The sequence below is a fragment of the Chlamydotis macqueenii genome, chromosome 26, assembly GCF_036417535.1.
Source record: "Chlamydotis macqueenii isolate bChlMac1 chromosome 26, bChlMac1.mat, whole genome shotgun sequence".
NCBI classification, from domain to species: domain Eukaryota; kingdom Metazoa; phylum Chordata; class Aves; order Otidiformes; family Otididae; genus Chlamydotis; species Chlamydotis macqueenii.
In genome coordinates, this window is record NC_141581.1 from 3,236,733 (window position 1) to 3,258,930 (window position 22,198).

At 56.7% G+C, this 22,198-nt stretch overlaps 2 protein-coding genes across 5 annotated transcripts in view; one reads left to right on the forward strand and one right to left on the reverse strand.

Moving 5' to 3' along the window:
* The first annotated feature begins 181 nt into the window (after nucleotides 1–181).
* Nucleotides 182–1,823, forward strand: GADD45B (growth arrest and DNA damage inducible beta). 2 transcript variants are annotated; one of them, XM_086767272.1, is made up of 4 exons: nucleotides 182–315; nucleotides 436–537; nucleotides 854–1,067; nucleotides 1,172–1,823. In XM_086767272.1, exons 1-4 carry the CDS (start codon nucleotides 278–280, stop codon nucleotides 1,283–1,285), a joined length of 468 nt encoding a protein of 155 aa, XP_086623398.1. In that variant the 5' UTR covers nucleotides 182–277; the 3' UTR covers nucleotides 1,286–1,823. The 2 variants fall into 2 exon arrangements, with proteins under 2 accessions (XP_086623398.1, XP_086623399.1); XM_086767273.1 differs by lacking the exon at nucleotides 436–537 and having other exon boundaries at nucleotides 234–315.
* A 5,531-nt stretch (nucleotides 1,824–7,354) lies between these two features.
* Nucleotides 7,355–22,198, reverse strand: part of GNG7 (G protein subunit gamma 7) — a 79,925-nt gene continuing 65,081 nt past the window's right edge. For all 3 annotated transcript variants that reach the window (XM_086767270.1, XM_086767269.1, XM_086767271.1), the window contains 2 exons: nucleotides 15,471–15,589; nucleotides 7,355–12,034 (listed from right to left, as the gene is read on the reverse strand). In XM_086767270.1, the coding sequence (XP_086623396.1) occupies nucleotides 11,909–12,034; nucleotides 15,471–15,551 (207 nt within the window). In that variant the 5' untranslated portion in view covers nucleotides 15,552–15,589 and the 3' untranslated portion in view covers nucleotides 7,355–11,908. The remainder of the gene's footprint in view (nucleotides 12,035–15,470; nucleotides 15,590–22,198) is intronic.

Here is a 22,198-nt window from a genome sequence, read left to right on the forward strand (position 1 = left end):
CACAGCCCCACGTGGGCCGCGCCGCGGAGCCGTCCAATCGTCGCAGCTCCCTCCCGCCAAATCCCTGCAGGGCCCAGCCAATGGGCGAAGCCGCGTGACGCCCCGCCCCCTCCGCGAGAGGCTATAAAAGGCGGCGCCGGGCGGCGCTACCGGTTCAGAGCGGCCGCGGCGCGGGTGGGGCGGGGGGCGATCGCCACAGCGCTGCTGCCCGCGGGACTCTCGGTCTTGGGGTTCGCCCGCCTCTCCGCTCCCCCTCTCCCGGATTTACAATCGCACGATGACACTGGAGGAGCTGGTGCCCGGCGACAGCAGCAAGTGAGTGCGGCGGCCCCGGGGTGCGGGGGGGGGACGGGGACGCGGTGGGGGGACACCGTGGGGGGGACACCCGGTCGTTTGTCGGCGCCGCTCACTGGTTCCTTCGCCCCGTTGCGGTAGGATGCAGGCGGTGGGCGAGGCGGTGGAGCGGGTGCTGGTGGCGGCGCAGCGGCAGGACCGGCTGACGGTGGGGGTCTACGAGTCCGCAAAGCTGATGAACGTGTGAGTGCCGGGGGGGGAGTCCCGGGGTGGGGTGGGGGGTGGTGGTGGTGGGGGTGCAGGTCTGTGCAGCGCCGGTGCAGTTTGCGTGGGGGAGGTCCCTTTGCAAAGGATTCGGGGTGTGGGGATGTGTGGAGCAGCATCAGTGCTGAGGGGGGAGGCTCTGCCTCCGAAATCCCTGCCCTGCACCGTGGATGGAGAGGGCGGCAGCCGCACGCACCCAAAATCCTGCTTTTCATACGGGGGTGGCCCCAGTGACACGGGGTGTGGAGCTGCAACCCCCCCAAGAGCTGCTTTGGACCCCCGTGTGTGACCACAGGGACCCTGACAGCGTGGTTCTGTGCGTCCTGGCCACCGACGAGGAGGACGAAGGTGACATCGCCCTGCAGATCCACTTCACCCTCATCCAGGCCTTCTGCTGCGACAACGACATCCACATCCTGCGTGTCTCTGGCATGCGGCGCCTGGCCACCATCCTGGGCGAGCCCGAGCCGGGCCCCGAGCCCCGTGACCTCCACTGCCTCTTGGTCACGGTGAGTGGGCTGGGTGATGCGGGATGGGGACTCGGGGCCACGCATCCCGATGTGGCCCTGGCGTCATGCCGGTGGCCCTGACCTCGCCCCTTCTCCTTCCCCAGAACGTGCACACAGATGCCTGGAAGAGCCAAGGGTTGGCAGAGGTGGCCAGTTACTGTGCCGAAAGCCGTGACAAAAACCAGTGGGTGCCGTACATCTGTCTGCAGGAGCGCTGAGCTGGCCCCAGTGATGCCCGGCTCTGTACCCAAAGGAGGAGGAAGATAAAAATAAAACGGCAGGAAAAGTAAGGCGAAATGGCCAGTTAAAAACCACAAACCCAAACACCCACCGATTTTATTTTTCTTTTTAACTGGAGAAGAGGAAGGAGCAGCCCAGCCGTACTAGGCGAGCATGGTGGGACGCCGGCCGGAACACGCCGGAGCTGTGCTGAGGAGCCGTGCTTGGGCACTGGGACTGTGGGTCCGTGGTGAGGAGCCCTGGACAGGCGCAGCGTGGGGAGGAGATGGAGACTGGATTTTCTTTTTCTTTTTGGCATCCGTGACTCGACGGAGGCGAGAACTGCAGAGGGACAGCTTTTTTTTTTTACGAATGAACTGCTTTTTCCGAGGGATAAATTGTCTGCGGTGATGGACCTGCAACGCCAGTGTCGGTTTTTGCACTGACGCCACTTGGAGACCCTGACCTGAATCTATTCCAGAGTTTATTCTTATACTGATTTAAGAAAAAAAATTTGCAATAAAATGTCTGAACTCAGGGATGTTTGCCTGCCTTGGTTCTGCCTGGGCTGTTCCCACGGAGAGCAGGATTGGCCCCTCCTGGGTGGGTTTCAGAACGGGGAGGGGGCCCCTTGGCCCTGTTCCCCACCTCCCTCTGGGACTCTGCAGCCAAAAAATAGGCGGGGGGGGTCCTCAGTGCATTTCCCATCTGTGTGCAGCCCCTCCATGCTGCATGGGGAAGGAGATCACCCTCCTCTTTCTCCAAAAACAGATCTTTTCCCAAAAAAGACTTTAACCACCTGTGGCTGGGACCCCACGTGTGGCCCCATGGTCCGTGGGAAACTGAGGCACAGAGCCCCCTCTGGGGTTTTGGGATCCACCCCACCCCCACAACTGCCCTTGGCTGTGGGAACTGGGACCTCTCCACCCACGTGTGACTGGGAAATCCCCCTCCTCACCTGGTGCCCCTGGGACCTGGTTGGGGGTGGGGGTAACCCCACCCGTGAAGATGACCCCTTCCTGCGGGATGTGGGGACACGGAGGGTGGAGCCCAGAGGCTCAGGGGAAACTGAGGCAGCAACCTGCCTGGGTGCAGGGGTGTGCACATGTGAGTGTATGTGCATACGTGTGCGTGCATGCCAGGGCAGGAGCTGCATCGGAGCAGGCCCTGACCTGAACTCACCCGCACTTCCCTCCATCCTGCTTCATGTGTGTGCACATGCATACACACGTGACATCCCCAGGCACCACGCTGTCTGCACCGCTGTCAGACTGGGGTGAGGGTCCCATGCCCAGGGACCCGCTGTCCTGCCAGGCCCTGTGGTGCTGAGCCAGGGCACGGTGTTCAGCCTGTCTAGGACATGGTGACCGTCCTGGCTGGGGACAAGGTGGCCGCCCCAGGGTGCCTCGTGTTTTGGGGACATGACCTGTGCCCTCCCTTTGGGCCTTGGCTACAAGGGCAAACTGAGGCATGGAGGGACCTGCCCCAGACCTCAGCCCTCCTCCCACCTACAGCTGGAGCTGGGGTGACAACCTCCCCCCCCCCCATGCGTGGGGCTGGACAACCGCAGCTGGGGGGGGGGCGTGGGTGGGGCACAGCAAAGGGTGGTCACCCAGCCTGGCCCACCGGGTGGAGCCACCCCTGCAGCGAGCTGGCAGGTCTCTGCTCGGAGCAGAGGGCTGAAGGGGGAGCGGAGGGGGGCGGGGGAGGGCGGCGATGGGGCTGGTTCCGTGGGGGCAGGAGGGAGTCTCGGCTCCCCCGGGTGGGGGGACAAGCCAGCTCAGCAGCCCCCCCCCCGAGGCTGCACCCACCAAAGCAGGGGGGACACGGGGGAGGGATGACACACGCAGTGGTGTCCTGGCAAGCTGCGGGGCGAGTCACAGCCCCGAGCCGTCTTCACCTGACCGCAGCCCTGCCAGCGCGATCCTCCCGTGCCTCAGTTTCCCCATCTGCAGAAGGGCCGCAGGGTGATTCAGGAAAGCAAGAGCCTGAGCCCGGCTCTGCAGGGGGGAGATGGGGGGGCGGGGGGAGCCGGGCATGACGAAGACGGCGACAGGGCCCCCCCCGGTGCATCCTTGGGTGTGGAAGCAGCTTGGGGTGCGGCTGGGTGCTCTGGTCCCGGGGAGCACCCAGGGAAAACGGGGAAGGAAAGGGTCGGAGGGCAGGCTGAGCCTCCTTGAAACTCATTTAATTGGTGAGGCAGGTGGTCACGAGGTCCCAGTGACCCCAGTTCAGCACCAGCACTGCCATTCTTGGCCCCAGTGTCACCGGGGAGAACTCGAGATGCCTGTGATGCACAGCCACCCGCGTGATGAGTGCGTCAGGCCTGGCCGAGTCATGGCCCTGGGGGTAGTGAGGTGGGAGGGGGGTTGGGGGGGGGGTGGGAGTCGCCCCCACCCCGTACCCCCATCCTGGCTGGGCAGGACACCCACGGTGCAGCCCTAACCGCAGCCCACCCTGAAGCGCACATGGAACCGCCCACACGTGTGCTGGATCACGCGCATGCATGCACGCACATGCCACCCAGCCCCACCACGTTGTCCCTGCCCCCCTCACCGTGGACACAGAGACCCCCTGGATCCCCCTGGACAGCAGCATCTTGCACTCCAAGGGCCTGATCCTGCAGCGGGTCACAGGCAGGAGAGGACCCCCTCCGCACTGCCCAGGGACCACCAGATCCCTCAACGCTGCCCCAGACCCCCCCCAAGTCTGCCCCAGACTCCCCCCATGGTCCCTCCCCAGCCAGAGGGGGGCAATGGGACCCCTGCAGCCAGCAGCCACAGCTCAGCCCTTGCACTCCCCGGCCAGGGCTCCCAGCCTCCCCCAGGGCTCCCCGGGACCCTCCGCAAACCGCGGTGTCCCCCCGCAGCCTGACTCACCGTGGTCCCGGTTGGGCGCAGGGGTGGCCGGGACCCCAGCTGAACGCTGAGCCGCACTTTCCACCCAGCCAGAGCCGGCCCGGACACCCAGGGCAGCTGCGGGGTCGGGGGAGCCTGATTCAGCGCTGGCAGGGCCATGCCAGACCACCCAGCAACATCCCCCCCCCCCAAAATGCACCCTGCCACACACTGGGGAAAGAGGTCCCGCAGCTAGCGACGGGGGTCCTGGGCTGGTTGGCTGACAAGAGCTGTGCTCTGCAGCCACCGTAGCCACCGACATCCCCACTGCTGCGGCCACCGGCATGCTCACTGTGGCTTCCCGGCGTTGCTGCCACCATGGGGGTCCTGGTCGCTGGCCACCCAGCACGAGGTGCCAGTGCGGTCGGGGTGCGGGGAGCTGGACATGGCCAGCTCATCACCGGGAGCATTAACCCCAGGCGATAATTAGACCTTTGGCGGTAATTACGCCCCGGGGACTGATAGCGGGGTCACATCCAGCCCGGGTGTGCAGGATGGGTGCTAGGGGCACAAGATGCCCATGCCCCTCAAAACCCAGCGTAGATGCACGCAAGCAAAAAAAAAAAAAAAAACACAAACAAAAAAACCCCAAACCCCAACACGTGTGTGCGCACACATCTGCAGGCACACGCGTGTGCCACAATATGCGTGAGCACCCTGGTGGCTTGGGGACATGCCTGAAGCCAGCCAGTACTTTTCCATCCCGGCATGTGCCGCCATTTTCCACAGGAAATGGCCGATCCTGGCATCCGGGAATGAGTGTTTGTGCGAGCAAAGGGTGGGGGGTGTGGGGTCACCGGGACCCTGCACACTCACGCGTGGAGGAGAAGGCCATGTGTGTGCACACGCGCACGCGGGTTGTGGGGGGGAAGAGCTCAGGCATGGGGGAGTTTTGGATGGGGGACACACTGAGCCCCTTCCTGGCTCTGGCGTGGCTGCAGCTAGAGAGGGCCCAGGCAGATCCTGCTCTGCGTGAGCCCGCCACGCGGGGAGGCCGCAGCCGCTGGTTTATGAGTCTGGTCTGGGCAGCTGCTGGCGGCAGGCAGCAGGGCTGACCCTGGGCCTGGGCACCTCGCCATCCACCCAGGGCGAGACATCGGGGAGCCCCCAGGCAGGAGGCTGCCCATCCCTCTGCCAGGGTTCGACAGGGATGTCACCCACCCCCAATGCCACGAGTCCCCCTTGGGCTCCATGCCCCATGCCTAGCTCTGCCTGCAAATAGCCCCCAGAGAGGGGCCGTGCTGCAGGTGGGGAAACTGAGGCACGGGGCCGGGGTGATCCCTGATGGTCCCTGATGGCTGTGGGGTCCCCGCTTGCCCCCTGCCATGGGACGAGGGCCTTCCTCGTGGCACACGGGGGCCGGATGCTGGAGCAGGAAGCAGCCCTGTGGCGTCACGGTCGAGGTCCCAGTGCCTCATGGGCGTCCCGGTGTCCCTGTGTCACACTGGGGAGAGGAACGGCCTGGGATCCCCCACTGCAGTGGGGACTGGGGGACACGGAGGGATCCCCTGCGGTGGGGCACAGGCGGCCTTGAGTCCCCATATCGCTGCAGTCGGAGCCAGGCTCTCCCACGCGCGGGTGTCCAGGGATGGTGGGATGTGCCCGGGGCTGCGCGGTGCCAGGATGACGGGGGGGTCGCGGCTGAGGCAATGCCCCCACCTCTGTGCACCCCGCTGCCACCCGGATGCTGCTGCGGGCACACACTGGTGCCAAGCCCTGGTGGGGCCAGCGGCACCCACTGTCTGTCACGGGCCACCCTGCTCACGTCCATGTGGTGCCAGCAGCTTCCCTGCCTCTGACGCCAAGGGTAGATAATTATAGTTGCTGAGAAGCTATAAATAGCCCAGCGAAGGAAGACGGGTTATTTTTAGCCACACTTCCAACTCCGTGCCACGGGCCGGTGCCAGAGCCAGCAGGAGGGTCCAGCGGCCCTTCATGCACTGGCCAGGCTCCTGCTTTGAAGCGAGTGTCCAGGAAGGTGGGAGCGGAGCAGCTCCCTGTCACGTCCCTGTGGTTTTGAAGTGAATTTGGGGGAGTTGGAGCACCTGTGAAATAGTGGGGGCCGTGGGGACCCTCTGCTTGTCCCCACCCAGCCGTGGACACCGAAACAGGACCTCCAGCTGCGGGAGGGGCTCGGGCCAGCATTGACCCCACCAGAGACAGCATCGGTGGCTCCAGCAAGGCCACGTGTCCCTGAGACACTGTTGGCCAGAGACTCGCGGGGAAACCGCGTCCCCTCTGCTGCCTGGTGCCTTCGCCTCCGGCCTCGAGATCAGGGCCAGTCCCCCGAGACCCAGCCGTGTAGTCAGGTGTCCCCTGTGCAGGGCGATGGTGCCCAGCCCGAGGACCATGGCTCGGCCTAAGGCGGGGGTGCTCAGCCCTTCGGCAGCAGCAGGCGGCTGGCAGCCAGGGCCGCCCACTGCCCGTCCCGGTGCTGCTCTTCCCAGTTTGGCCTTTCAGGTCAGACTCCGAAAAATTCCAGCAATCCCAGGCACGCAGAGGAAGCGTGGCTCCAGACTGCCCGTACGCAGCAGCGAGCATTCCTGCCGCCCGAGCAGGCAGGAGCTGCTCCAAGCTTCTTCCCAAAGCCGCCAGCGTGGAGGCCATTGCCTTCCAGGAAAGCGGCCCCCGTGGCGCACACTGCCGCTGGCCAGCTCCGGCACCGGACCTTGGTGCTGCTTTGGGTGGGAGCTGCCGGGAAGCCGAGCGAGGAGATGCAGCTGCTGCCAGGACAGGCGGAGGTCCCTTCCTTTTGTCTGAAAAGGGAAAAAAAAAACCCCTCTGCTCAGTTTCATTTCGCCGTGGCTCCGCCAGGGCAGAAGGGCCCCGGCACTTCGCGGGGAGCCCACCATGCCCAACAGCCAGCACCGGAGCATCGGGGCAGCGTGACTGCGCCAGCCTGGCTGTTTCCGCAGGCTGCCATTCCCAGGGGGCTGCAGAGGGAGAGTAGGGGGATCTGGGCATCCTGCACAGCCTCTGGGGCCAACACGTTGCAAGGAAAGGGGTGAGGAGGCCTTTGCTGAGCCCAGCTCCGGAGAACACAGCAGGAAGGGTCAGGCACAGCCCAGCTCTTCCCGGAAGGGCAAGCGGCTACGGCGTCCCCAGGCCAGCAGCAGCGGGACCCCCCAGGCGTTGCCCTCACGGCAGACGCAGGACAGGCTGGGCAGGAGATCTGGCAAAATGAAAAGTGAGCCTTTTTATTGTGTTATCAATTCACTTCTTAACAACAATTCCACAAAATATTAAACACTGTGCAAGAAATTGGTCTATGGCACACCAGAAATAAAAATCAGAGATCCAAAAAATGCAGACGTTATGAGGAGCCTACGTTACAGACACCGATTACATCCTAGGTAGAGTCTTTACAAACCTTGATTTGCATTTGGCAGTAAGATCAGAGTTGGCAAATAATAATAATAATAATAGACCAGAGAGAAAAATTAAGAGCACAAAGTATCAGACGCGTGGCTTCTGTTCAATGAAGTAAATGCGTTATTTTTTACTTCATTAAATAAAGTTGACTTTTTAAGTACTCAGAGGAAGGGGGATCTGCCTGGCTCCGAGCCCGGGAGGCTCCAGCACCCACTTGCAGCTGTGGTGGTGGGTGCCACCCGGGCATCTCCCGGTTGTGGCCGCGCCACTGGGATGGTCCCCGAGACAGGGAGGGGACAACAAGGAAAATGGAGCAAAAAATTAAATAGAAGCGACGTTTCCTCTCTCTCCCTTTTCTTTTTCAGTCTCTCTCCTTTCTATTTTTGGCAACGACTTCACCGCATGCTAAAAAGAAACGCCAGACAGATTTGGGCATGTGTTTACGTCCAAAAAAAAGGCCTTTGTGGAGCCGAGGCTGCTGGCACCGCCTGCCCCGTGCCCCAGCAGCAGCACTGGGGAGGCCCCGGCTCCCCACTCCCCTTCACCATACGGAGCACTTAAAAAGTCCTGAAAAGTGTCTTTTTTTTTCCTCCTTTTTTTCTTTTTTTTTTCTTTTTTTTTTTTTGGCAAATGCACTAACAAAGTACAAGCAACTACTGTAATTTGCACTTATAGTTACGCTATACAAAAACATCTACAGTATGATCACTGATTTACTCAGACGAGAAAAAAATAAAAAAAAAAAAAAACAAAACAAAAAAGTAAAGGTTGAGGATTTTTCCAACCCATGAATCATCCACTGAGAGACACCAGCACCCGCCGGCGGCTCCCTCCCTGCCCTGCTCGGTTCCCGGCAGAACCCCGTTGCCGCCAGCCCACTGGCATCCCCAGTCCCCTGTCCCCGGGCTCCCAGGGGACTCCAAGCTCCCGGACCCCTTCTCCCAGCTCCAGCCGCACGCCAAACCTAAACCTGCTGCCTCACCGGCCAGCCCACCGTGGCACAACTCAGGCAAGACACCAGGGATGAAAGGGGTGTCGGGCCGGACGGGAAGGACAAGAGGGGAGGCGGACTGACCCCCATTCGCTGGACCACGGTGTGGTAGTTGACTTTGCCCACAGAGCATCCCGCAGTGAGCTGCCCCGTTGCTATCCCGGGGGGCTGAGGACGGCGAGATGCGGAAGGAAGGGCAGGATGCCGGCAGGGCTGGGTATCAGGGAGCCCCCCCACGCCGGGACAACATGAACCGATGATGGGGGTGCTGGAGACACAGCCCCTGCCCGGGCGCCAGGTGGAGAAAGTGGCGCGTGGCTTTGGCAGTCACCTCAGCTGCCCACTCGCCGCGGGTTTTTCTGGTTGACCTGCAGCTCGGCCACTTGCCTGGGTCGCCGGCTATAGCACCATGCACTGGTCTCTAACATAGAGGAAGAATCAGCAATCTGGAGTAGAAAAATAAGGCTGGAACTGTACTAGATTAAGGACAGAGGAAATTCCCTCACGGAGAAGAGAAAGCCCTGCTGTGGCAAAACCCAGGCGCACCTCAGGACTGCGCTCGCTTCCTGCTACAGATGCAGTGCTCAAGAGCTTGAAGTTATGTTGGATGACAGATTTAAAAAAAAAAACCAAAACAAAAAACCAACAAAAAGGCATTGCTTGTTGCCGTGCCGTGGTTGCTGCCCGACGCCCAGCACGGTGCCAGGCTTAGGGTGCAAGCAAGGCTGAGGACACACAGCCACAGAGGGAAATAAATCCACTTCTCTCTGCCCTACCTCCCCCAGTGCTCACATCGGGACGGGGTGAAATCCTGGGGTCACCATTGAACTCAGCAGGAGATTGGTGTCGGGCCAGGAGACAGCGCGGGGGACACGGGAGGTTTCAAACGCTCAGCAAAGGACCCCAGGAACGCAGCTGCGAGCTGCACGCAGGAGGTGCTGTGGTTTGCGTTAGTGTTAAAAATGTGGGGTTTTTTTTTCAACTTCATTTAAAAAGGCAAGTGATGGAGTACTTAAAAAGAGTGATGGTGACATACCTGCAACCAAGACGTATAAACGGAGCATCTCTGCCAACCGCAGCCTCCATCAGCACTGCCGAGCCGGCTGTGCGGCTGGCGGGTGCTGGAGAGGGGCCAGCCGTGCTTAGCCTGACACCCCTGCAGCGCGGGCGGGAGACCCTCTAAGCCGCTCTTCCTCCCGGAAGACGCCAACCCGCCTTCCCTGGGTACCGGCCATGCGGCCACAGGCTCTGCTCCTCTCCCTGCCTTCGAGCTGGCCTCTGGCATCGCCAGCCACAGCCCCGGGAACACCAGTAGCCTCCAGAAAGCAGCCAGCAAAGCCTCCCAGTGCCCTGGCTGGACCAGTGACTCCCTAAGCACACACAGCATCCAGTACCGGCTGCAAGGTTTCCTCCCTCCAGCTGAACCCCAACAGAAAGCGGGAGCGCAGTTTAGTGGTTTTCCTGAAAGCCAAAACAGAGGGTCTCCTCCAGCCTCCCTTTTCCCAGTGTTTCCGGCGGACGTGGCGCTGGGAAGCGCTCCCTGTCCCGTTGTCGTAGGGGAGCAGCTTCCAGCAGTTTCCTACAGAAACTACCATCTTAGGCCCCCGCTCACTAAACAAAACCAGGACACCGTGAAGGGATTGGCCGCGTGTGGTTTCCATTCCGGTGGGAGGTCGTTGGCATTTCAAACCAAATCCAAAGCACTGGGGGAACGGCAAAATTCCCAGGATTTCACATCAGGTGTATTTCTGTTTTTTTTCCCTTCTCTTCCCAAAACTGAAACTCGGCACTGCCTGTATTCAGACACCACCATATGGTGCCTGTGTTCAGAATAACTGGGGATGCGTAACAGCGTGCTGGTTGCTGAACTGTGCCTCCGCCGACCGCGGGGAGCATTTGCCGTCCCCCGAGGAGCCGCTGAGCCCCAGGCTCTGCCCTGCGGATGCGGACCGGGCTCAGTCGCTTAAATGCACAGGACCTGTCCTCTCCCCGACGGAGCTGGCAGCCAGCGAGCGATGCCGCGGCTCAGACGGCCGCAGGGTGCCCAGCATGTGGCTCCAGCAATGCGGGAAGAGGCACTGGGAAGTCCCTGAGCTCTGATCTTTCTCCCAAGCATCGGCCTGCCCCAGCATGGAGCCGTCGGGCTGTGTTGTTGCCATCACTCCGCAGGGCTCCGCAGCAGGAGGAAGGCTCGTCTGCTTGTCCCCTCTTGCTCACTGCTCTGTGCCAGGTTACACCCAGCTCCGCAGCGTGTGCGTTTAACATCGGTGAACAAAACACTCCCCGTTTAAATCGCATTTCCAGATTTCCAAGGGATGAGAACTGAACTCTTTCTTCTCCAGTCATACCCTCATCTCCTTGAATTAACTGGGTTTAGTGGAACAAATTCCACTTGCTGTTCTGGGTGAGAAAAAGGGAGATGGGAAATGCTGGTAAATCTGCCAGTTTTAGTGTTTTGGACTGAGACTCTCCAAAAGGCCAATTTTAAAAGATTTCTTATGTGATACTGCACAACAGAAAGCCCCTTCCCTCCCCCCACCCCCAGTACAGTCCTGTTTGGGAAAAAAACAGTGGTAACAACACCGAGAAACCCCAGAAGTGATCAGAGGAGCTCACCCACAGTCGCTCCCATGCCTCGGGCTTCCTAACGCTGCTCACAGAAACTCTCTCTGTCAACGGATCTGAGGCCGGAAAGCATCTCCCTGTGGTGCCATCCCCTCGTCCGCGTGGAGTCGTGCGGTGCAGGGAAGGAGCCCCCCGGCCTCCATCCTCCTCCCCTCAGCCTTGGTTCATCCATTCGCAACAGCAGTTTTTTGAGCTGTGTTTTGGTCGGTGTTTTTTTCTCTTTTTTGTACTAGTTTTGTACAAAATAGCTCCCCACCTGGACTCCTCTCCCTCATTCCCTCTCAAGAGACAGAGCAAATTCTCGCAACGATGCACTTATTGGAAACTAATTGGATCAGACCAACTTAGAGCTTTGTTCAAAGCTTCTACCAGCAAGGTCCCAATACCCAGGACTTGCATCCCATTGCCAAATGCAATAAAAACCCCACTGCCTCCACCACTCTGGCACCAATTTCCAATGTCGCTATTAAAAATGTCCCCGCCCCCCCTCAACCCTGTTTTTTTTTTTTCTGGTTTTAAATTTTGACCCCTCTCAGTGCGGCACCTGCCCCAGAGCAGCCACCCTTCCCTAAACCACTTGCAATTTTTTTTTTTTTTTTTTTTTTTTTGAGATTTAAGTTCTATTTGAATCCAACATTTAGTGTTTACCCCTCGGTGCAGTTGTAAATTTGTAGGTTGGTTTCAGTTGATGGAGAATGGTGCCCTGCCTGAGATCGCCCGCGCCAGAGCGAGGACAGCTATAGGATGATACAAGGCTTTTTGTCCTTGAAAGGATTCTCCGAAGCGGGCACTCCAACCAGCAGCGGGTCATTCCTGGCATGTTGCTCGCAGTAATTCATTAGCTCAGAAGATGCTTTCGAGACCTAAATGTTGCGAGAAAGCAGAAGATTAGTGAGAGTATTCAGGTGAAGGTGCAGAGCTTAGCCCACGCAGCACCACCGACCACTTCCCAGGTTCCGTGAGGAGGAACTCGAGGTTCAGCTTTTCGTAACAGAAACTTGACGGAGACAGTGACAAATGAAAAGGGGAAATGGACGTGGAAAAAAAGTTTGTAAGGTCTGACATAAATAAAGGGATGAGCATGGGAAAAATACTCCCAGCTGAGAGTAAGAGATTTAAAAGAAGATATTATTGTCCTCATTTTTAAGGGCTTTGGGATAAAAAAGAAAGAAAAAAATGCCTGCTTGGGAGTGGCCATCCTCTGATGCTAAAAACGGAGGTTTGGAAACCTTAGATACTATTACTTAAGGCTCTGCTCATTTTAGTTCAAAGACATCTGGGAACTGAGAGCCCAGAGCAGCCCGGCAGAGATGGGACCACGGCAGTGGGCAGGCAACATGGCTGCACCGACTGGCAGCGGGGAGAGCAGAAGCCAGGCAGGGAGGTGCCAGCAGCTTTGGAGACCAACAGCACCTCCCTTTTTTTTTTTAATTAACTTAATAGCTGGTTGAACATAAGGCAAACACAAAACGTAGACGCAACCACACCACATCTGGAGGGCCCAGATGTGACCTGCTGTAGCTGCAGTCTTACGGCAGCAGTTCCCTTCCCGGGATCTCTGCTCGGCACCGGGGTGATTCACCCTTCTCGGCGGAGCAGAGCCCTGATTCCTGATTTAGGGGGATGAAAAGCACCCACATGCCACCCCCCGCCAGCTCCAGCTCTGCCGCTCTCATTGCGGTCACTGTGCTCTGCAGTGGATGCCGCAGCACACGGCCAGCACGGTGGCGATGCGGAGCGACGCAACCTGCCCGGCAGGAATCTGCAGTTGCATGCCGTCATTATTCAACTTTTCAGCAGCAACTGGGAGCACACAGTGAGGAGCGGAAGCGGTGCTTGTGACAAAACCCTGGTTCTCTGCAGCTTTGGGCAAACCATTCAACCTGTGCTTCCACACCACAGTGTGGGCTTCCTCCTCTTTTTTTTTGGTGTCTCCTGGAAAGGTAGGGCCAGAGATTGCATCAGGGAACACACTTTTGTGGGAGTCTCTAGTTATTATTGCAATATTAAGTATTTAAGTCCTAACCAGTAATGAACACTTCTAATGAACACCAACTGCTGCTGGCCTGCACGTACATACACTTATCACATACACTGGGATCCAATGGCAAAACTGCTCTGCAGAGCCAAGGTCAAGGCTCTACCTTAAACCTATTACTCACAGAAGACAGCAATTATTCCTAATCTCAGAGCAAAGCAAGTGGAGAGAGATTAGCTTTCCGGGAGCACAGCTGAACCTGTTATGAGAGCAAGCAGCTCGCAAAACCTCCGTGCACCTCTGATAGCTTCAGCCAGGAAGAATGAGCCAGAGGCAGTCACTAGAAAAAGATCTGGCCCTCCTCCGGCAGATGTAGGGGCTCCTTGGGCTAGGGAGGAGAAAAATCGCAGGGCGGTGACAGGGCTCTGCTTTGACCGCAGCGTCGTGTGCTCTGTCAGACCTCACAGGGAGGAATCGGAGGGCATTCCTCAGGCTGCTGTTCTCTATTCTCCTCATCTCAGAAATGTATCAGCTCATTTATCTGCAGACAAAGGCGAGGTAGGGAGAGCAGAGGCTGGAGGAGTGAGGAGTCGTTTGACACTGTACTTAAGAGCTGGCTGGCTTGGCATGCTCGCCCGAGAGCTGGGTTTGCGGATCATGGCTTTATTGAAAGCTGGCCCAGACAGTGGGTCTTCTCCGCTCAGCCTGAATAGCAGCGTGTTGCGGTTCCACCACTGTTGTTCTTTCCCAGCAAAGCATTTAAGGTAGTCACAGCTACAAAGTATACACACCCTCCCTCCTCCTCCGCATGCACTGTTGGAGCTGAGACACCGTAATTCTCAGGAGAGTCAGCAACGTCTGTGCTGGAGGAAGACCTGTAATTTATTTTGTCTTCCCTAAAATGGCCTCACTGATGGGTGCATCACTGGAGTCTGGAAAGTGGTGGCCCTAAAAACAGCTACAAAACCGCCTTGCTTTACAAAAAAAAAAAAGAAGAAAAAAAAAAAAAGATATTCGAAGCAGCAGCAGCTCCTGCACATCAAAACCAGAGATCCAGAGATGATAGAGGACCTGCTGCTGCAGAAGCAGCAGGTACTGAAAGTCAAAGAAAACATTCTTTCACCAGGAAACTATCAGGTGGATTTAACATCTATGTGTTTTACAGTATTTCAGTTTCACTGTGCCTTTCATCCCCATGCACGGGGCTTTCCTTTGCATGACTTACTGACACGTAACTTTCCACAAACAGATCTCGTCTCTCCCCTCCCTCCTCCCTTCCCAGGGAGCTTCTCAGAGGGACGGCACTGCAGCAGCCTGACCACAGCCTGTCCGACCCATCGGCCAAGGCAGGCAAAGCCCAGACGCAGGCAGCGGGGCTGCAGAGCTGGGTCACGAGTGCAGCTCCTCTGCGGCCTAAGAAGTACCAATTCGGTGTGTGTAAATCTTCTGCTCACAGAGCTGGGACTCGCTGCCCACACGCTAATATTTGTCTCCAGGAAAGGCTGCTTTCCAGAGCTCATGTGGCCAAACGAGCCTGGGTACCACAATCACCAAGCCAGTTCCCAGAATAGCGAAAGCTCCTGGAGGACCCAGTCTCCAGCTCTCAGGGGATGCTGTGGCTGTGATCACGTTACCTGCTCCAATCCCCCAGTGCCAAAGGGAGCTTTATTTCTGGGGCTCCTTTGCTGCCCCAGCATATTGCTGGTGAGCCAACACACAGCTGAGAATAGACTCTGGTTTGCTATCCTGGACAACTGCAGCACAAAATTAACTTTCCTTAGTTCTACTACAAACATGCCTCAGACTAGAGTGAAGGTGTGCCACCATCCTTGTTCATTTGCAAGAAATGGGAACAGCGGCAGCTGAGAAATAACTGTGCTGGCAGTGATCTTTGGAGAGAAACTGCATACGGACAGTGAAAGCATCCTGCAAAAAAAAGGGGAAACAAGACCGGGATGCACGTGAGCATGCCCCGCTGAGCTTTGCTGGGTCTGGTCCCTGCAGCTTCGGTGCTGTCAGAGGTCGCACGTGCCCAGCTGAACTCCAGGAACTCACTCTGGTGGCTCATCTGCCCTCGGATTGCATGGTCACCTCTGAAACCTGGGAGAAGCTGCTCGGGCTGCGACCTTACCTCCCAGTAAGAGCAGCACCTGTAGGAAGGGGTCTCGTCTAGAAACGCTGCAATACTGAAGCCAGAGACATCGCAGCAGCATACAAGCGCTCAGGGAAAACCTAAAGCACTTGCCCAGGGACCCTTCCCGCTTCATCCCTGCCCACTCCAGATGCAGCACGTGTCGCGTTGCTCCAGCTCCTGTGCTCACCTTGATTCTCTCGATTCCGGCTTCGATGCGGAGCTGCTCCACCAGCTTCCGGGCCTGTGCTATGTTGTTAGTTGTTGACATTGTCTGCCATCGGCTCCAGGCCCCAGCACGTGAGAATACTGCAAAACAAGGAGAGGAGAGAGGGGGGTTGGCACTGTGCACGAAGCTGCCGTGCCACCGTGCACCATTTCGAAGAGTTGTGCACTGTGTCCTCACCAACAGCCACGTGCAAAGGGCTTCCGTGAGCTCTAAACCGATGACGCCAACTGAACGTTTCCTGATTTTCTTTCAAGTTCTCCTTTCCTTTAAACAGCACTCTTGGTGCACTCACTTCAGGCTTTTTTTGGTTAAAAAAAAACAAATAGAAACTTGCCGATGAGAGGGGAAAAATGAAACTTTTTCTGTAAAAAGTCCTGATGCATTCAACTGACCAACTGGAAAAGGAAACAGAAATTTTCCAGCTCGTGTAACCTGCCATGCACCACTCACAGTGGATGGGGATGCTGCTTGATCGTGACCACACACAGTTCCTGGATGTTCACCCTCTCTGTTCATCTGCTCGCTGCACCATTGCCTTCATCCTGCCCCCGGGTGAAATCTGCACGTGGGGCTGTGTCCCCGCGACTGCCACGTCTCCCACGGCAGGGAGAATGCAGGCAGTTAAACAACCTTCCTCCAAATTTCAAAGATGTCTGTCTGTCATCAGATGACTGACATCATCCATCACCGTTGCTCGGGTTGGAGCCACAGGGCAGCAGCCAGGGCTGTGGCACGCCAGAGGGAAGCTCTGGCCATTCTCCCCCTCTACTCTGCCCTGGTGAGACCCCACCTGCAGCACTGTGTCCAGTTCTGGAGCCCCCAGCACAAGAAGGACATGGACCAGTTGGAGAAGGTCCAGAGGAGGGCCACGAAGATGATAAAAGGGCTGGAGCACCTCTCCTATGAGGCCAGGCTGAGAGAGCTGGGGCTGTTCAGCCTGGAGAAGAGGAGGCTCCGGGGAGACCTGATAGCGGTCTTCCAGTACCTCAAGGGGGCCTACAGAAAGATGGGGAGAGGCTGTTCAGTAGGGCCTGTTGCGATAAGATGAGAGGTAATGGTTTTAAAATAGAGGGGGGTAGATTTAGATTAGAAATTAGGAAAAAATTTTTTACAATGCGGGTTATAGAACACTGGAACAGGTTGCCCAGAGAGGCAGTGGAGGCCCCATCTCTGGAAACGTTCAAGGCCAGGCTGGATGAGGCTCTGAGCAACCTGATCCGGTTGGGGATGTCCCTGTTCCTTGCAGGGGGGTTGGACTAGATGACCTTTGAAGGTCCCTTCCAACCCTAACCATTCTATGATTCTATGATTCTATGCTGTCCGAGCCAGACTCCCTTGGCCGGAGACATTCTTAGGTCATTTCTTTATGATCAGCTCCATGGAGCTGCTGCAGAGGTGCCAGGAAAAGTCACTTCCTCGCCCTGCCCGGCTGTGATTCAGCCCCTGACCCTGAATAATGGAGGGGAACTGGGGGAGAGGGCTCCAGCGAGTACCACCTCCCACCTTCCCATCGTCTGACAAACGGTGAGATGATGCTGGGAGGAGGAAAGAGTCAAAGCAAACGCGAGGTCAAGATGCCAGGGGCACTCCCAGTGCCCCAGACAGCTGCCCACTGCAGCCCTCTGTGCTAGCTTTAATTAGAGACTCCTTCAGCCTCCTGCCCAGGACCGGCAGCTTCAAAGCAGATGCTGAACTGCTGCCTTTACTGGGGGGAGGAGAGGAGGGAGTGCCCGCCCCATCTAAAACCCTAACAGACTCGAGCTGTCTCGCCTATGTTTAGACATTAAGGGAGTTTTCTCCAGACCACAACGGCACTCTGGGGGATTATTTTGCTTGGCAGCAGTATGCAACGTGTGCTGAATTTTTCAATCCCTGAACACCACTAGGCTTCATTTGCAGCAGCGAATGCTGTGGGAGAAAACCAATAGTGCTTCAGCCAGCACCACCAACCCCACCATGAGACGATTCCCTGAATTAGGAGGGTTATTGGGAAATCTCTGCCTCTTGAGTCCTGGAAGAAGTTAGTCAGGGCGACATGGGAAGCCATGCTGTTGAAATAGAAGTCTGGTACCGTGGAAACTGGGAGAAGGAAGCAGGCTGGTCCCCGGGGGAGGATCCTCCTATCCTGCTCAAATGTGAAGCACTCCAAAATAGCAGAGGCAGCATTAGGACTGGGGAAAAGCTCTGTCTCAAAGTCAAGCTCTTTCTAAATCTTGTACCATGAACTTGAAAGACCTCCCTGCTGCAAATAGTTCACTCCTCATTGACAAAACAATTCTTCACCTGGATAAAGAGTTAGTAGGCAGCTGGAGGAAAAAAAATACAAGCAATCAGATGTAATATGTGTTTGCAGCAGCACAAGATCACCTGCTTGTACTTTCCCAGCTTCCTGTTTATGGAACAAGGCTGATGAATCAGGCAAGGGCAAGTTACTTCAGGGAACTCCTGCTTCTGCCGCAGACGCGCAGCCCGTGTCCCTGTCCCTGCAGTGTCCCGTGGCTCGCGCTGCACAGGGGACACTGGCCCAGCTGAAGGAAGGATGCATTTTACTAAGTATAGCGCGGAGAGTCCTGTTGCGCAGCAGGAATTATCAAACTAGCATCTTAAAAGTCCTTGGCAGCAGGGAGAAGTTTTACTCCCTACTCTCCCTGTAGCCCAGTTTCAAGGAGTTCTTGCAAAATGAAAGCAACACTTGCAGATCAGAAATGCTGCTTTCCTTGGCTCATTGCAGCATCAAAGCAGGAGGCACCTGTGTCCTCTGCTCCTCTGCTGACAACTGCTCTCCAGCTCACCACCACCACCTGCCTCACCTGCGGCAGCAACGTGCTTTGCATCTCCCAAGCATAAAGAGCAGCATCAATCGTCGCTGAGCACAGGGTTAGCGGTTTTACAGCAACAAAATCTGCAGCAGCAGCTTCTACTCCTTCCTCAGCTGCTGCTACCCAGAGGCAATGGCGCGGGGGTCCCTCGGTGGAAGTGGGAACTGAGTGAGTGGCTTCCTGCACGCTGTACTGACAGCACAGCTCCTCTTAGAGCGTTTTAAATTTCCAAGTACAAATTTCAGCAGCTGAGCTCTTGGAAAGGTCAGCAAGAGTTTTGCTGGATGCAAAATCCTCCTCCACCTGCAGCCCATGGCAGCTGCGTGTCCTGTGCATCCCCAAGGCTCCTTGGCAGCTCGCGGTCCGGACCTGCCGCGCTGGGTCAGGGTGGCCGTCAGCACAGGTTGAGGCAGCATCGGCACTGCTGCTGTGCAGTCCCAGGCTCCACAGAGCCACAGCGGGAGCCGCATTGCTTTCGGGTCCGGGCTGCGGGCACGGTTCAGGTAATTCGGCCACACTCCAGGACTGCTCTGCCCAGCTGGAGTTTAAAACCGGCTTCTGTTACCTTGGTGAACAATTAACAGAATGCCGCCGTTAGCAACTGGACCAAAAGGTCCGGTGGGTTGCTGCATGGCACACAAAGGGTGTCCTTGGGATTTTTTAAAAGCCAAAACAAACTTTAAAGATGTAATTCAACAGACTAACAGGGGTGTGTAAATAACTTGTGAGGCAAAGGTATTTGGAAAAAAGCCATGCAGAAGCACATGCAGTGAAGTATGCGTGATGCAAAGCAGGATGACACGCAGGATGCAGCTACATTGTCCCTTTTCCAATATTTATGTTTTAAAGAAATCAGTATTTGGAAAAGGATGGGGAGGCGACATCTGCAGCTGGGCCTGGGGAGCAGGTACAGGACAGTCAGGACACCCGGGTCTCGTGCACATCCTCCTGCCTCCACTCTGTCATCTGACTGCAGAGAAACAATCCGTACAGCTGGGCTTCCTTCCTGCAAGGCGGGCGAAGCCTTCGGTGTTTGGCCACGATGGACCTCCTCCTGCCCCTGCCCCCAGAAAGCAGCTAGCGCCTGGTGAGGGCAGAGTTTTCTTCTCCCGGTATCTGCTCATGACTCTGCAGAACGATGCCACTCGCGTTTTGCTGAGTCACGAACGGACATCATTCAGCAGGAAATAAATCTTCCTGCATCTTTGCCATTGCACCTTCTGTCTTCATCCTGCCCCTGGCGCTGCCCTCCTACCTAATCCATCTTCCACTTCTCCCCAGCAGCATTCCTGGGAAGGGCAGCACTGCCCAGAGAGGATGACCCAATTTTGGGAAATGACTCCTCTTGCCTTAACGTTAAATCAGCGCACGTTTTTCATGCCGTCTGGGAACACCAGGAGGTAAGCAACACCAGGAGGGCTGAAATCATCAGACGGTCTCGCAACTCTCCGAGCTGCCATCCCCGTTCCTCCAGCAGCAGAGCGATCATCCTGTAAGTGCTTCTGTCTATTTTAGGAAAAGCACTGGAGGACAGAGGCCCAACAGTTAAGTTAGGATAAAGTCTGGAATGATCAGGATTTGCTGATTTAAACTGGTTTGTGTATTATGAACCAAAAGCACTCCAGGATGCTTATAACTATGTCCTGCATCAGCTCCCTCTTTGACTCAAGAAGAGCCACAAATGTGCTCTTCTAGATCAGGTTTTATCATTAAACAAAAGAATTTAAAGGATCCCGATAAGTATTACAGAAGGAGATTTATTACGTTCACGTTCTTTGTTCACCTTCAGCAACAAAGGTTTTTTCAGTGTTTACGAACCAGGGTGCTTCATGCAGCGTATTACAACCTGCGCTCCAATGTTTCTGTTGAGGCAGGTGTGAAAAGGACATTTGCGTGGGACTGTTTTGCGCTTTCGGTACCAAGCATCTGTTCTGCACAGCCCTCGAACATCAAAGCCAGGCTGATTTATGACACAGAGTAGGCACCTCTGCTTCTCACAGAGGTTTTCTTTTTCGTAAGTTAATTCTTCATGTAGCAGGTGGACTGCAAAGGCAACGATTTGAGCTGCTTTAGTGGGGAAAAAACCCAACCGAAACCAGTGCAGCTCTTGAGTCAGAAGCGTGCAGTAACAGTGGTGACAGCAGTGCTGACTCTGACGAGCCGTGACTCAGCGCAAGCTCGGCATTGAAGCAGACGCCTCCTCCACCAAGCATCTCGCTCTGGCTCCAAAGCCGGGCTTTGCCCATGCAGCCCTTTCATCCGTTTACCGGCCCTGCCCCAGCGATGCTTCCCGGCTCCATTCAGAGGCAAGGGATCACGCGGCCCCGTGGCACAGAGTGAGGTCACTGCGGGTCAGGGCTCGGCTGTGCATCCTGCACCTTGCTGCGTCCCACCAGATGCAAAGAGGGACCCTTCCTCTCACCCTGCCCTCGGCACTGCACCGAAACGTTACAACAGGATCCAGCTCACAAGGGTGAAACTGCCACCCTTGGCACGGCAGCACGTTGAGAAACTGGGCTTGCCTTAACACGCCTCTGATCTGCACCCTGCGAGGTGTACGGCGCTGCACTGCAAGACTGACACTCAACACCACCCAAAACTGTTAATCATTGACTCGGCACAAAACGCCAGGCTCAGTTACAAAGCCCTTTCTCTTTTATGCAATCGGTGCCACCTGCACGCTCCCACACGCTGCCTCTCCAGCTGAATGGCAGGAAGCATTACACCAGGAAAGAAATATGCACTGACCCCTCTGGTTTCTGAATTCTTCCCATACTTCTCATAGCTGGAAGCAGCCACTCCTAGCAGACTAAATATAAAAAAAGCAAATGTCTGAGTAACTGCCAGAGTTATGCTTCTCTTGTCTTCCCCCTTGGATTAAAAAAGCCTATGAGGTTGGTTCTTATGGATGTCCAGCTGCCCGATGGAAAGCACCGGGACAGCCCATCTCCAGCGGCCTGCGCAGCTCACACCAGCAGCATCATCATCTTCTACGGTGGGGCCGCTGGGATAAGACACTCGGGTACGCCGTGCTGGCGAAGGGATGCGGGACGATGGTTGGGGTCGGAGGATGCGCTCCTCCTGCATCTCAGCCTTACCTAAACTACTTTTAAAGAGCAGCCCAATCACCAGCAGGGTTTCACTGCAGGATGGCGTGCGCGCATTCACTGGAGGGTGAAACATCCCGGCACCGCCGAGATGGCATCAACTCCGGAGCCACAGAGGTGCATAAAACTGTCTCCCACCGCTCATAGGCAATGTTGGATCGGGCAGCCCACGTGCATCTGACTCTAGCTGGGGAGGCAAGCCCCCCACCGGCACACGGCCCGCCCTGCCGGGAGACCCACGTTAGAGAGCAGTTCCCTCACCAAGGCCCTGGAGCGGGGCCAGGCGCCTGCCGGCAGCCCCAGCACGGGAGCGGAGCAACGCGCGCCTCACCGGAGCAACCCCACGCCAAGCCGGGCTGGTGCCAGGAAAGGGGGGAACGAAGGGGAAGCCTGAGACTGGTAACCCAGTGTAAACCTACTCAGCAGTTACTGCTTTTAAAGATGACCTCATGCTTTTTTTGGAACAGAAAAAGGCTGTTAGGGCAATGGCATTTACTCCTTGTCTGGGCAGAACAAAGCAGGCTCCATTTTTCTTTTACACTTCCTCCATCAGTAGCTTAACAGCTGAATGAGTTATTGAATTTTTTTCCTGAGTGCAGCAAATTTTTCCTTCCCCCCCAACCCGCCTCCTTAAAGACCTCCAGCTTTCTATGGCATGAGACAATACTCGGGAGAGCGCAGCAAGGAGCTCAGCTGAGGAGCCATCCCAGGATGGAGAAACGCTCCCTAAAGAGGCAGTGGTAGGAAGCAGCGGGCTTCGCTC